We start from the raw sequence: 15,320 nt of genomic DNA on the forward strand, positions 1-15,320 counted from the left end.
AAGACACTAAAGGCTTTGAGTCCTGATTAAATAAAAAAAAATAACAACAACAACAAAAAAGTAAAGCAAAAATAAACTTTGTACATTGATCGGTCACAAAGGCATTTTCCACCATATTCATTTACCCCCCCCCCCCCCCCCGTCTCCTCCTAAATGTTGCAGCGTATGCAGGCTACTGCGTATTGTCCAAATACAAGCATGCTGGGTCTTGTCTTTGTCCGTCCACCCCACCCCCCCTCTCTTTAATAGTGGTTTAGTCCACTGAGTCTCTCCTGCCACACTTTTAAGTTTTCGGGATGTCTTTAAGAGGTGACAAGACCACCGAAGTGGTTCTGCATAGTCAGGTTTAGTACGTATCTGTTTACAAGTGAATGCCTCCCTCGTTTTCATCAAATCCGAACATGATTCCTTTTAGAAAACAGACTTTTTTTTTCCTCTTTGCAAATCAATAAAAATACAAATAATAGTAGCTATTATAGCAAAAAACAAACTTAAAGAAATGCACACAGGAGCACCTGAGAAATGCCTTGAAGTCTTTGCTCTTACAAAAAAAAACGCTGTCAAATTCACCGTCCAAAACAGTTCAAGTACACCCCCGCCAAAAAAACAACATAAAAATAAAGTAAAAACAAACACATAACATACTTATCATAAATAATTATAACTTTACAATTTTCTGAATTGACACTTTCATATTTACAATATCTTAAATGCTTAATGCTACTACTTTTTGTTTTGTTTCTTTAAGTGATGTCCCTGAGAACTGAGTTTAGCCTCTCTTCTCTTCTCTTTGCTCAGTTTTCCTTTTTTATTTGTTTCCTCCATTCTTCTATCTGCGTTTCTTCAGATCGGAAAGACCCAGAGTTGTGACTGACTACCCGCGGTGTGGGTGAAGGTAGCTCTCATGGAATGTAAAAGCAGACAATAAAATGTTTCCCCGTTCAAAAAAACCCTTTTTTTATTTCTTTTATCCGCCTGACTCCGTTGTGTTCGAGTGTCTGCGATTCCTACTCAGACATACAAAGTTACTAAAACAATCAATAAAATAAATGCTGAAGCAGGCAGGAACGTACTGAAGAGGTATTTGTGTGAAGTGCTTGTACGATAAGTCCGACCGGTAAGCTCTTGCTGTACTGTGTACTGCCAACAATACTTTGCCACTGGGTAAGAAAGGGGAGCATGGACATCCCTGTGCCGAGGCATGTGGTTTCAAATATGTACGATTAAGTCATCAAGTCATAAAATGAACTATCTGCAGTGTTTGCACTGTGTATCTTTAACCCTTTGAGAACAAAGCAGCTCGTCGCCACAGTCCAGAATGATTGCAACCAGTAGCTTTCACAGGGAAGTGGCTTTAGTAACTGGAGACTCTTTTCCATCACGAGAGACCAAGGAACTGGAGGAATATAACTTAGTTAAGCATATGTATCTATGCTATAGCCATAATGGGGAACGGTGTGATTACTGCAATTGCTGTGTTTTTTAATCTTTTAGATTTCTTTTTTTTGTTGAAGTTTATCCAAACAATACCACACGTTAACGGTTTCTTTTGGCCACCTGGGGGGCAGTGGTTCAAGCTAAGAACACAACACAAATTATCCTTTTACAAAGTTACTATGGCTAACGTGTTAGCAAACAGCTTCTAATTTACACATAAGGCAGAGATAGAACATAAGTATTTGTTTGGAGTCGTGTTTCTGGCCACCAAGCAAATGTTAGTCCAATAGGGACTCTCTTTTTAGCTCCATTTTGGTCTTCACCGACTCTTTAGAAGCTAAATGCTACACTAGCTAGCTGCTAACTTTGTCTGTCTATCGTTTGGTGCGAGGCAGCCAGTGTTAGCTTGCTTTGCTGCCCACAGCTACCTGCTGCGGTTGGAAACGAAGATGATGAGCATAGCAATACTTCACCAAACGATAAATTTAAAGGCCGGAAAAATCTGAACAATTAGCTAAATGACGTTAGCTTTGTAGTGCAGAGTTGGGTGGTAATAATTCTTCTTTCTTTGTTTGTCACTAAAAACAACCATTTCACATTACACATCATCAGTTGATTTATTGTTCACGTGACAGTATTAGTTAGTGCAGATGTATAAGTGGTATAAGCCTAGTTCTACTATAAATTCAAAAAAATATATATTTTGGAAGGCTTTTTGATTCGAGATATACAAGGCATTGCTTTGTCCTTGTTATCAGTCCAATATTTTTTGTAATTGTTATTACCTTTTGCTGCTACAGTACTTTTAGATAATTCTGACTGTTACATTTAAATAGTGCTTATTTGATCAACCACAAGTGCGGCACATTTACCGCGAGAACTCATGGCAATACATATTGGTAAAAAGTACTATCTGCCAGGGCTTTAGGGGTAAGAACCATGATCAAAAGAACCGACATTGGAAGCAGATTTCTGCTCTTAAAAAGGCGTTACGCTCTGGGGTTCATGAAAAAGTTCCCGGCAAAAGTTCTTGAGATGGAAAAGGGACTTTAGCTACAGGCAGAGTTACCAGCCAACAAACACTGAAATCAACTCAGGTCCCTCTATGTTTCAAAGCTTCCTAACAGAACACAACAAGAAGGCGCTGGGTGATAAAAATGAAGCACAGACTTGACTAATATTGCTTCTTGACTAAATCCCAATCTAATGAGTGAAAGGTGACCACTGGAGTCGTATTGATTTCAAAGGTTTTTGCCACAAATAGCTGTACAGCAGTGCAGTGGTAGCTCTAAAGAAGGGAATAATGAGACCCCCGTCGTTTATATACTGTATATATGTGCACATGGAGCCTCAACTACTCTACCTCAGCTAGAACTGCCTGAATAATGTCACTCTCCGGCTTCTAGATTTGAAAACATGCACTCTGTGAAGCAACACTGTGCTTCCACTGAAGACAGTCTTTAGGAACAGCACTGACCAGCAGATGTGGAGGGTAGGAGCTAAACTAGAGTGGCTTTAGTCGCGGTTATAAACCTGTTGGTACCGACGTCTTCTACACAGCATGTGTAGTTCTGTATTCTGCCCTCTCTACTCTAAGATGCCCTGAATTAAACATGAGGCCGATTCTTCTGATAGAGAAGTTAAAGCTGACAAATAATACAGTCGAGGTATGGCGGAAACACTATGCATGTTTTCTGACCTCAGGGTTTTTCTCTTTTGGAACGACAAGTTCCTTCCACTTTGAAAACCACTTCCTCTTCTTCTCCTTAACCGCAGCTGAAAACGTTGTCTGACTCAAAGTAAGTACCCCATCCAACGAAATCTTTTGGTTTTAAAATCGTCATGTGCCACCAAAAAGAACCAAAAAGTCCCTTTTGTTTTTTTTCCCCCATCACAATCTTTTGACTTTTTCATACTAGACTCAGCATTAGTTGGAGGGGGGAAAATGTTGTGTTTTTGTTGTTGTTTCTTTGACATTTCAAGCCGTTTCCCCCCTTTTTGCAGTCTCAATGAAGCAGAGCAAAGTACTACGAACACTTCCTGGCTCACATTCAAGAAACAAAACAGGACAACAAATGGCTCAACATAAGAAGTAAAAATACAAGGAATCCAAAAAAAAAAAAAAAACTTAAATAGAAACAAATAAGTCGATCTACTTCCCAACAAGAGGGTCCCTGTGAGGGAGGGGCGAGATCAGCCGAAGCGCTCCCTGACCAACATCATCAGTTTCTTCTTGCCCTTGTAGATCTGTTTCAGGTTGTCTATGAACTGGGCGAACTGAATGTGGCCATCCTGTGCCAGCAGGAAAGTCTCCCGCGCTTTGCTCAGGAACTCTATGAACTCCCCGTAGTGCCGCGGACTGATGTGTGTCAGTCGAGAGTGCGTGGTGTTAATGTACGCCGAGATCGTGGCGTCTAGGAGCTGCCGCAGCGGCGCCTTGTCTGTTGACATCAGCTTGCCAGAGTTCCTTCTCCCGGGAATGCCGGCGAGACCCGGCGCCGTCATGGTGCACCGCCGAAGGATGTCGGACAGCACTGTGGCGCAGTGCACACTCTTCACCACCAGGGGGATAATGGCCGCAAGCTCGTTTTTACCCAGGGAATGGCTGAGCGCGCAGGCCCAGAGCACGTCGTTAATAGCAGAATGCGTGTCCTGGTTATAGGCCAGGTTAAGGTGGGTCATGGCGAGGGAGGCCAACTTGAAGGACCGCAGAGGATATCCTCTGTGTTCCATGTACCTCGCGATGGTGAACAGCTGGGAGTAGGTCATACCCGTGGACGCCGCGTCGATCACGATCTGGTAGGCCGTCTCGAAGGCGATGTGGTCCTTCTCGCAGAGCGTCAGAGCTGACAGAGCGCAGTTCTGGGGGTCCTTCATGGCGCACTGCAGGGCCAGTGTCCTGGCACAGCTGGCCAGCTCCTCGCGCTGCGGGTAGTCGAGGCTGAGGCGCAGGATGGTGTTGTGCGACATGACGGTGGCCGCCACGATGCTGGTGGCCTCGGTCGGCGTGAAGAGAGTGTACCAGCTCTGTAAGATGCTCACCAATGCCCGCAGACCTGAGGAGGAGGAGGAGAGGGGTCAGAATGCAAATCATTGTCAATCTTGTGCGTCTCAACTTAAAGGGGAACACCAATAAATAACGTTATCTCTATGGCCTTGGAAAAGTTCAATCAATATTTGTGAACATGAGCCAGACACAAGAGAAGGAAGTCTCTAACTAACTTCTTTTTTATACCCAGATAAGCTTTTATTCTATCACAGTGTTCTCGGCTGTGAAGCAGAAATTGTACCCATAAACTCAAACCATCCCCCTGGGTGCTCTCAATGTCATCCATAACAACTTTCTCCATTCATCGTCTACGGAGCAGTTCCACACTTGATGGCATTGCAAATTGCACTCTAGTTTTTGGCTTTGGGAGAGAGTTGTTCACGTTAACTAATATATTTTTGATTGTCTTAGACAATAGGAATAACATTACATTACAGTCATTTAGCAGACGCTTTTATCCAAAGTGACTTACAATTCAGTATGTATCTACCGTAGGTGCAGCTACGGGAGTAATTTTGGGGTTAAGTGTCTTGCTCAAGGACACATTGACATGAGACTAGCGGAGCAGGAGCCGGGGATCGAACCGCTGACCCTCTGATTGAAAGGCGGCCCTGCTCATGCATGAGGCGGCCCCCACGCATGCATGAGTATTAAAAATGGGCATAGTTCCCCTTATTATTTATCCATAGTAGTCATTGTTATACTGTTGCTCTGTTGCTTTTGTACCAGGTGTAGTATCACAAACCCACCTCGACATTGTTCTGGAAAGGCTCAACATAAACACGTCTCATATGACTGAAACCTTTTGATTTGATTTGGACAGCCATAAACTGTAATATATCAGAACTATGCAACCAGGCGTCACCTATCGTATGATTTCACCACTGGAGCCCAGACGGTGCCGGTGTATCAGTCGAGTATAGACGGCAAACTTAAATTGAAGGAAAAACATTGATGATAATATTGTAGAATTAGACCATGAATCCTGTTTTACTAGTGTGTGTGTGTGTGTGTGTGTGTGTGTGTGTGTGTGTGTGTGTGTGTGTGTGTGTGTGTGTGTGTGTGTGTGTGTGTGTGTGGAATGGCCTCACATACCGACTTCAGTGGCACAGGTTACCAGCCAGCGGACCATCTCTCTCCTTCTCCAGTTCAGTGTGGACAGAGTCATCCTCATCACCTGTGAAGCGCACACACAAGAAGAACACACATTAGATCAAGTTTTTTATTTTTTTTAAGGAATATTGACACAACAATTCAAACATTTCCTTTAGCAAACAAGTGAGCATGAAATGTGTGATTTGTTTATGATTGAACAGTTGGTAAATTACACAGATGACTAATTGTGACCCTTGCATTCAGAGTACTATATCAGCACTTTTGCTGACAAGAATTCCGCCAATACTCTGACTACCAGTGGGGAAGAGGCGGGTGAAGCTGCAGCAATGCCGCTGCCTTGATGATCTAAAAGAGTTTTTTCTTTTTTTTCCTGTGTTTACTGTGGAACCCGAAAGACTTAATTACGTGGTTTCTTCTCAATCGAGAAACGGCGAGACGTCGTGTGATGTTTTCTCTATTAATTTGTAGCGAGGCTGTGGAGGCCTGCGCAAATTACAACTTCAAGGAAACTGTTGCATGTTTTGACTGGCGACTAGTGCTCAGATTTTTGTTTTGTGGTTAAATGATTTATGAAAATTGCTGACTCGCCCTCATACCTCGCCTCCCCCTCTCTCTCAAATACACACACACTCAGTACCTGCAGTCCCAGCTCCAGTGCCACGTTGAGCAGAGTTATATCTGGCGGGTTGTCTGCGGGTGTGGCTATCTTAAAGGCATCCTGGGCTAGCTTGAAGATTAAGGAAGAGGAGTGGATGTTTTTCTGGATGGCCTCCAGCACCGTCCGCAACCTCAACATGTCACCTGCAGGCAAAAAAAATAAAATATATACAGTATATCATAACAAGTATGCACTGTTAAGAAACATTAAAAAGAGGACATCTCAGTGATTAGCCGTGGGTACGTGGATGTGTTAGCGGTGCGATACCTTTAGCAGCAGTGAGCATGGTGGAAGCCAGCTCGCACTGCTGGGACTCCAGGTGTCCCAGCGTGAACCAGCGCGGGTATCTGCTCGGAACGATGGAGATGCCGTGATGAGGGTGGCCCACGTCCCCGGAGCCCGCTGATGACTCCAGCACCGGCAGCCTGACGGAAACACACAACAACGCCGCATTGTTCACCACGCCTTTAGCTTTCATCAAGGTCTGGCGCCAGTTCCAACTAAACCAGGGAGAATTTCACCGTTGAAATTTGCTTCAGACAAAATGAAATGCTCATATTTACTCTAAAACCCAGCTGGTTTATAGATGCCAACAGGAAATTTATTCTAATTTAAAGGTGGTAATTAAAAATACTGCAAAAGATCCTACTACTTTTACTAGTAATAATGCATATTAGTGTAAATACTGACCACTTCTCTACCTCTATATTCACTTTAACTAATATTAGAAACACCTTTGAGTCTAATGCACATGCTAAAGGCTCCAAAATGACCTCAAAGCTGTCTGAAACTATTTCTACAACATCCTAACCCTCACGAAGGATTTGTAGCAGTGCTGTGTAAGCTACTTTGACCTCATAAGCCGGCAGCTAAATATACTTTCTACTCTGCATTGTTTGCAAACTGACCTCATGGCGCGAAGAGCCACCTTGTACGCCAGGTCGGCGTCGTGCGGCAGCAGGGCAGAGAAGAGGTACTTGGCGAAGGTGTGCATGGGAACACTCTCCCTGTGGATGACCTCACCGAGGCCGCTGAATGGACCGGCTGGACCAAAGAGAGAGACAACGAGACAGTTATTTTTCTTCTCAACGATGTGAAAGAACCGTCTCGCGTGGAAAAGGGCGTCGCCTCTGTACCTTCCAGCAGCTGTATGGCCTGTTTCCGAAGAGTCTGGACCAGAAGGTCATCCAGCTCCAGTTCCTGAAGTTTTGCAACAATCTGCTCCTCGTTTCGACACACCTATAATGAAATTCACACATATTTATTCACCGTGATCGTACGGTAAATTATCAGTTTAGTGACAAAGAAAAATAAGAGAAAAATGTTCCAAAATGACCAGAAGATGGGAAAAAACAAATCCACAAAACTTGAGGAATAATTGGATCATTTTATATCAATGGCGTCAATGAGATGTTGTTATTTTTAGTTCAAGGATACACAGTTCCAGAACCATGATTTATAACCGTTTAGTGAGAGAAAATAACCTAGCACGTTGGTTTAAATACTTTTTTAAGAGGGGGTTTTGAGTTTGAGCTGTTAAAAAGGACCACAAGGGTGCTCTCGCATCTTTGTGCGTCTGCTGTTACAGTACACATGACTGAGATTTATTCATTTCACCATGATGAGGTCCTTTGGGTTTTAAATGCAATTCTTGCTTGAAAATGTAATTCTTTTGAAATTCTATGTGTATGCTCTTATATTGCCTCTCTTTTTCTTAAGGCCTTTGGATTGTCTTGCTGTTAAAAGTGACTTTAATTTGGGGCTATACCAAATAAATTGAATTGAATTGAAAGGTGTTTCACAAATAAACGTTACCCTTGCCTAAAACATTCATATTGCTGCTGATTCCTTTCATTAAGAAAGGTCCGTGGCACATTTTAAAGCACTTTAAAGCAGATTACAATGCACATAAATAAATGTTCCCATGATTCATTCTGATTCAAAGTCAACTTGCGTGCGGTGGCTCGTTTTTCATTAAACAAAATGCTGTGACCTTTCCTCTCTTTTTTGCGTGGCAATTGCTTTGCAGAGACATTTAATTATAGTGATTCTCTATTACGGAGACATTGTCTACACCAGGCAAATTCACATCGCTTGTTTTAAGGTGCAGCAGTTAAGTTACCCATTGCAAGCAGCCTAGCATTACAGTTTTCTCTTTGAGGGAGTAAAATCTGGATTATGTTTAAATGGATTATTACTACGCATGCGTCATACGATGGTGTGTTTTTTCAGGACTACTGTACCTTATCCTGAGCGTAAAGGCCCTCGGGCATTATCCTCTGCTGGCCCATACCCATCAGAGCCACCTCTAAGGCCAAAGTCAGGTAGGACTCCCCTCCGTCAGCACTGCCCCACACTGGTACGTGGTGGTAGACCGGAGGCCTGGGGTCGCCTTCTGAGAGGTAGGAAGGGAAGAAAGAAAGAGAACCATTTGGTGACTCGAGCAAGAGATGTGTTCAAATCTCAATTGGAACAAAAGTCTGGCTTTGATGAACCAAAATGCTTTTTGTTTTTTGTCGGTCATTAGCTATCAGTCATTATGTGTCTGCTGCCCTGTCAATCTCAATCAATGAGAGGAATGGGCTGAGGCGTTTGGCCTAACTCTTCCTGGCAGAAAATTCACTCAAAAAATTTTAACCACACAATATGCCGTTCATTGAAGTCAATACGTAGTTTACATCCCGGTATTCAAACCTACAGGACATCGGCTACCAGGATGCATCCTTCCACCCCGACTCAGCAAGATAACACTTAGATTTACTCTCCTGCAAACTCAGACTGCCCCATATTAGCATTCTTTGCATTTTGGCAATACAAAAGGACGGTGAGTTTTTCCCGCCTCTATTGCTTCCAGTGCAGTGGAATTCGGGACGGATTGCTGCGTGGCCAGACAAACGGTTACAAAGTACATATAGGCCTGTTTGTGTTGCGTTAAGAGAGACTGAGCGAATACTGCAGCATGTCTGAAAAAAGCTGAGAAAATTAAACTTTTATAAAGCTACAAAACTTGTGTGACATTACATAAATACAGCATCCACGATGGACTGATCTGAAATGGGCGCTATGAACCCTACGCTCGACAAGTGAGAACAGATGCTACGAGAGTCTCAGCTGTTGATTGGTGCCCGTTTGTTCTCTCTCGCCCCCCCCCCCCCCCATCCCATCATTCTGCTTAAATCCCCTCCGAGCAATAGATCTCCTCAATCCTGTTTATTCTACGGATGTGTGTGTGTGTGTGTGTGTGTGTGTGTGTGTGTGTGTGTGTGTGTGTGTGTAGAAATCTAGGGAAAAGGGGAAACTGATTTTTACAGGCTTAACCCCAGTGTTAACTCATTTGTGTTTGTTTGTTCTTCGGCCAAGGGCTGTTGAGTCATTGGTTGATTTGAAAAGATCAGAGGGATAACTGCATTTCCATTGATCGACACAAGGTCTGCCACCCTCCCCCATGCAACCCCCCACCCTCACATCTTTTAACAGATGTTTACAGCTGTCTTCCAGAGGGAAATATAGCATGATGACCAGGCCATACACACACACACACACACACACACACACACACACACACACACACACACACACACACACTAAACAGTCATACCACTCTTCTCAAATTCCCAAAACAACATAAGACAATCATTCCTTCTATCGCCAACACACACTCACACCAATGAGTGTGCCAGTGGTCAGCATTGTTTGGACTGACAATAGTTCCCTGTAGCCTGGTAACAATGGGAAAACCCAACCCCTATTCTGCTCTGTTGCACTGGCGGAAAAAAAAAAAGCCCTGGGCAGGGTGTGAAATGCAAAATGGTGATGGATTCTATACATACCACACACACACACACACACACACACACACACACACACACACACACACACACACACACACACACACACACACACACACACACACACACACACACACACACACACGAGTGTGGTCTAAATGAGCAGGGTGTTCCAGCACAATCCATTCATGCTGGGCTAGTTTATGGTTACGTCTGCAGCACAATAGCTCCGCTACCCCTAGATATAGGAACGTGGCATCTGTTGTCTAACGGGTCACTGCTGGTGTTGCACTGCATCAGCTGGTGAAGTGCGCAAGGAATTCTACCTTGCAAATGAGCTCTTTGGCCCGAGCTTTGTGTGAGAGGAGGTTTGTGGTCGAGTCCGTGTTTTGCGAGAATACCTGGGAAACGACGTGTGCCGACAACGTGCGGCGTCAACTAATACTTTTAGAGTAATAAGTCATTCGACATGGCTGAATAATATTTTTCTGAGAACATTAAAAAAAAAAACCTTTCAATCTTGCTGCCACTACCTCTCATTTCCTGCCCCTATAAATTGTTAGGTTGCTGCAGCTCTGAGCAGCACTCCTTACTAATGACTGCTTATAATGGAGGCGGCATGGGAGGCGAAGCTTGTTCTCAGCTTTGCTCACCATGTCACGGTAAAGAGCAGTGTCAAAATGGAATTTCAATGTAAAATACATGAAATGAAAGTTAAACTATACATTTTAGTGACTCAGCTCTTGAGCCTGCACAGAGGAAAGTGAATCCTCGACACTGAATACTTTCCATGTCTGAACCTTGACTCATGACGAGCCCTCTCATAACCTTCTAGAACGACCAGAGGCACATTAGAAAACTAGACAGTTTGTTGGTCTGCAAGCAAAAGACACTGCAGGGCTAAATGATGCAACAACACAAGAGTAGTCATGGGATTCATGTTAAAGTTTGTTAAAGCAAATCATCAAGCATGTTGGCCTTTTTGCCAGGGAGAGGAGAGGAGATAGAGAGGTTGGATTTTTTTGTAGCGTTTTCACTGATTTACCTTTCCTTAAGAAGGGGGGGGGGGAACATAGATTCATAAGGCACAGTGGAGATGCAGCATTTTATGTTGACAATGTTTGTTTTTTGTTCATTTTAGTATTCCATCTTTGAGTATTTTATTGCTAAGACAAATAAAATGATGCCCGTACTCCTGTCTGCTTCTCCAACCTGGAAGCATGCCGACCGCCATCTACTGTAGCTAATACACTGACTATGGATAAGTATCTCATACAACACCACAACACAGAGTGCTCTTTTAGCAGCATATCTTCGTACCTCCTGTGTCCATCGTGTTGTCGTCGTCCACGCGGCAGGTTTCGGTAAGCGTGGTGAACAGACAGCCGATCGGGTCTAAGGGATGACCTACCCAGCCTTCCAGGTTGGTGGTGGAAGTCACGCCCCTCTGGAGAAGCTCTGAGAGACGATGAAAACAAATATTACAATTACATTTCAACACTAACACTAAACAATTACAACACTATATGTGTGTGTGTGTCTTACCTTTCTTTTGGTGTTTGTAGATGTCCATCTGTCTCTGCTGCTGGAGGCGGAGGGTGTTGATGATGGCCACGGCCAATCGCAGTGCCTCCCTGGAGTAGCCGTGGGAACGCAGGGCGTCGACGCGAGCGCATGCCGTCGGGACGTGGTCTGTGTGTGAGACAAGCTGGAGTCAGGACAGCTTCACACACGCGTGCGCCACTGAATGAGATGGACATGCACGTACACACACGCACGCGCCGTACAGTCACAGGCCTGGCACTTTTCATTCCGAACACACACACACACACACACACACACACACACACACACACACACACACACACACACACACACACACACACACACACACGTACATGCACAGAGAGACACAGTGCAGTCTCAGCAGAACGCCAGTGTGCGTCTGATAGCTGGCTTAAGTTGCAAAATCTGACAGATCTTAGCTGGAAGCTGCTTACTGCAGATACTGGCCTCAATATCAGCAGAATTACTGTGTGTGTGTGTGTGTGTGTTGGTTCTGCTTTCAGTGGCATTAGAGATTGTGTGTGTATGGAAGTGCCACAGAAACACTGACGGTCTTCCTGAAAATGACGTTTTTTCTCTACTCTTGTAATGCAGAAAGTAGTTGAGTGTTGCTCAGAGCACATTTGTAGCATAAATAAATGTATTATTTGTCTAAATATGATGCAACAGGTGAATATGATTATTTATTCCTGGAAATGAGTCGTGAATTTACCGCTTAAAATGTCAGTTACATTGAGGCGTCCTCGCTCATATCGAGTCCAAATAAGGACGCTGACTTTCTGAGGAGTCGAATGTGGCTCACCTAGCCAGAGCGGCAGACCCTGTGGGTTGAACAGCAGGCTCTCCCCCTCTCTCTGGTAGGACGGAGACATGTAGTGGTCACTGCTGATGATTCTCTGGAGGTGGCTGTCCTGCCAGTGGAGGTCGCAGGCCTCGACGGCCCGGCTGAACACCGACCTCCTCGGCCTGGACAGAGAGTCTGAGGAAAAAACCCACACACACTCAGTCACGGAGAGCTTCATTGTTGTTGCACCGTATTTGTCCGAGAGTCACGGCGTTCGAGTTCAGGTTAATACCGGTGTGTGTTCATGTGTCAATGAAAACGAATATGTGTGTGTTTGTGTTGTTCGTGCTGACCCTGTGCCAGGTTGCTCTGCGGAAGAGCGTTGGTGATGTTTGGAAGCTCGCTGCCGTAGTTGCCGTCCTCCAGCGGGCAGACGTCCAGGTCGCCCCACTTCTTCAGCTGCTTCAGCCAGCCGCTCTTCTCCTCGCTCTTACAGTGGGGGTTGAGCACCACGCACACCCACAATGCACCTGGGGAAAGGAGGGCGGTCAGAGGTCGGGATACAAAAGGAAGCAGTTGAATTCTTTACTTTTCTTTTCCTCTAAGCTCGGAAACTCAGGACCATTAGTGATAATGTTTTAAGAAAAGAAAGCCCATTTAGCCTTTCTAAACTTCTTGGCTCCAACAAGAGGAACCTGACAATGACGTCACTCCTGACCAACTCATTTCAGTCCTAAAACAACGGGAATAAAGTGTTATTCTTGGCAGAATCTCTTAATTTCAAACTTTTAACAGAAATCTCCAAGACAGTTTTAGACAGAATCTCTACATGTACTAATAACAAATTCATACATATACAGTATGTCATACAATAAATAATAATCCGAACAATAAACATACTGGAGCACAAATGTTGGGAATTGGCAGCTTCAAACACAAAACAACAAACTGGAGCTGGAGTGATTAATTGATTTGTTAAGTTACTTTGATGACTTGATTTTGATCATATATTCGGTTAGTCATATTTCAAAAATATTCTCTTGTTCCTGCTTGTCAAATGTGAGGTTTTAAGGATTTTCTATGTTATATATGACATTAAATTGAATATCTTTGGGTTTTTGTATTGCTTATTGAACAAAATAAGCTATTTGAAGAAGCACCGTGGGCTCTGGGAACATTTGATTATATTCAAAAGTATCATCGATCAAATAATTGATCTATTACTGAAGAAAGCTCACCAAGGCTGAATCAGAAACCCACCAAAGGATAATATAGCGGACTATTTGTGGTTGAAATGTGCATTTAGTCGTGTTTTTATGACTGAAAAACTAAACTCTCTCCGCTCTCCATACACAGACCTCAACCTTGGGTCAACTGTCTACGTCTCTGTGGAAAATGATCAGGCAGCAAACCCCGACCGTCTGGCTGCCATCCCTGTCTGCGTCTGTGTCATGATCTCCCTCGCTCACCCAGGAAGTGCTCCCATTGACCTCCTAAATGCTGAGATTGATTGCAGAGAAGCTGAGCAGCTGTATTGATCGGCAGCCTTTATCGTTCATTCTGTGTAGGGAGCAAGAGGAGAGGAGAGGCCCGAGCAGGAGGAGGAGGAAGCCGCTGACTGAATGACCAAATAGCTTACTGACCGGATGAACGGTTATCCGACACGGTGACCGACGATTTGTCTGAAAAAAACTGGTCACTTATGTCTGACCTGCAGTGACAGATGGACAAGCAAGCTGACTGGCAGTCTTGAAAAACTCAAACACAAACTCTGACAAGTCTCCCTTTCCCCTCCAAAACAAAGTAGAGTTGAATGTCACTCAATTGTCCCTCCCTACAAATGATTTAGTCATCTCATATTTTGCATAACTTTAGTGAATCTAAACATATCGGGTATGGAATTTATGTGTCATAATAAGACACAAGATTTTCAACGGATGAGTTTGAGCCCTGACAAAGGCCAAATGCCTGAAATGCCTTTTTGCTTCTGAAGCAGTTGTGAATTACGGCAACTACTAGAGGTCCTTGAGCATTAAGTCATAAATGAGCAGAAGAAATATCAGTCTGATGGGTCGAGTAATATGCAAGCTGTGGACAGACAGACATATGCACACACACGCACACACATGACCGAACGCATGATCTCCCCACAGACTTACAGCTGCCGGAGATACTGGGTCTTTTTGACAGTGTGTTTCTGTCGGACATTTCCCGGAGCGTTCTTACCTAGCTCATCCCACAGCTGCCGACACTTATCCGTCATGCCGGTGCCCTGTTGTCTCCATAGTGACAGCCGGGGGTCTGCCATAAACTGTTCCGTTATGAGCGTCAGCATTCGGGCACCGTTGGAGTCTCTCATTCGTAGCATCTCCCTGACCTGGAAAGACCCGGATAGTGCAGGCTTAGTCACGTAATTCACGAGACTCCTTCCACCAGGTTAAACGTAGACACACAGATGCTAACGGGCAGTGCAGGCGCATCGAAAAGAAGGCCTGCCATTTTGGTTTTGTTAATGTGTTGATCAGTAAACTTTAAAAAAGGGAGATTTTTTTTTCTTACCTTTTGACAAAGCCAGACTAGCTGTTTTCACATGTTTCCAGTCTAAGCTAAGCTAAGCTAAACGTCCCCCTTGCTCGAGCTTCATATTGAACGGACAGATATGACAGTGTATGTCAAACTGTTCCTTTAATACTTCTAGATTGTGGAAGTGTGCGCCTGTATGTGTATGTACAGTTGTGGTCAAAAGTTTACATACACTTGTAAAGAACATAATGTCATGGCTCTCTTGAGTTTCCAGTTATTTCTACAACTCAGATTTTTCTCTGATAGAGTGATTGGAACAGATACTTCTTTGTCACAAAAAACATTCATGAAGTTTGGTTCTTTCATGACTTTATTATGGGTTAACAGAAAAAGTGATCA

General features: G+C 44.0%; 1 protein-coding gene across 2 annotated transcripts in view; it reads right to left on the reverse strand.

The window, feature by feature from the left end:
* Positions 1-132: 132 nt before the first annotated feature.
* Positions 133-15,320, reverse strand: part of zswim5 (zinc finger, SWIM-type containing 5) — a 62,208-nt gene continuing 47,020 nt past the window's right edge. Inside the window, exons 5-16 of one of the 2 annotated variants that reach the window (XM_068737981.1) lie at positions 14,625-14,775; positions 12,752-12,928; positions 12,417-12,593; positions 11,594-11,740; positions 11,369-11,506; positions 8,504-8,652; positions 7,397-7,499; positions 7,169-7,304; positions 6,528-6,685; positions 6,240-6,403; positions 5,582-5,663; positions 133-4,493 (exon numbers count right to left, since the gene is read on the reverse strand). In XM_068737981.1, the coding sequence (XP_068594082.1) occupies positions 3,631-4,493; positions 5,582-5,663; positions 6,240-6,403; positions 6,528-6,685; positions 7,169-7,304; positions 7,397-7,499; positions 8,504-8,652; positions 11,369-11,506; positions 11,594-11,740; positions 12,417-12,593; positions 12,752-12,928; positions 14,625-14,775 (2,445 nt within the window). In that variant the 3' untranslated portion in view covers positions 133-3,630. Of the gene's footprint in view, positions 4,494-5,581; positions 5,664-6,239; positions 6,404-6,527; positions 6,686-7,168; positions 7,305-7,396; positions 7,500-8,503; positions 8,656-11,368; positions 11,507-11,593; positions 11,741-12,416; positions 12,594-12,751; positions 12,929-14,624; positions 14,776-15,320 lie in introns of both variants that reach the window. The other variant, XM_068737980.1, reaches the window with a different exon arrangement.

The sequence above is a fragment of the Cebidichthys violaceus genome, unplaced genomic scaffold (genome assembly GCF_023349555.1).
Source record: "Cebidichthys violaceus isolate CVI_PGR_0920_01 unplaced genomic scaffold, fCebVio1.0.p SCAF_8, whole genome shotgun sequence".
NCBI classification, from domain to species: domain Eukaryota; kingdom Metazoa; phylum Chordata; class Actinopteri; order Perciformes; family Stichaeidae; genus Cebidichthys; species Cebidichthys violaceus.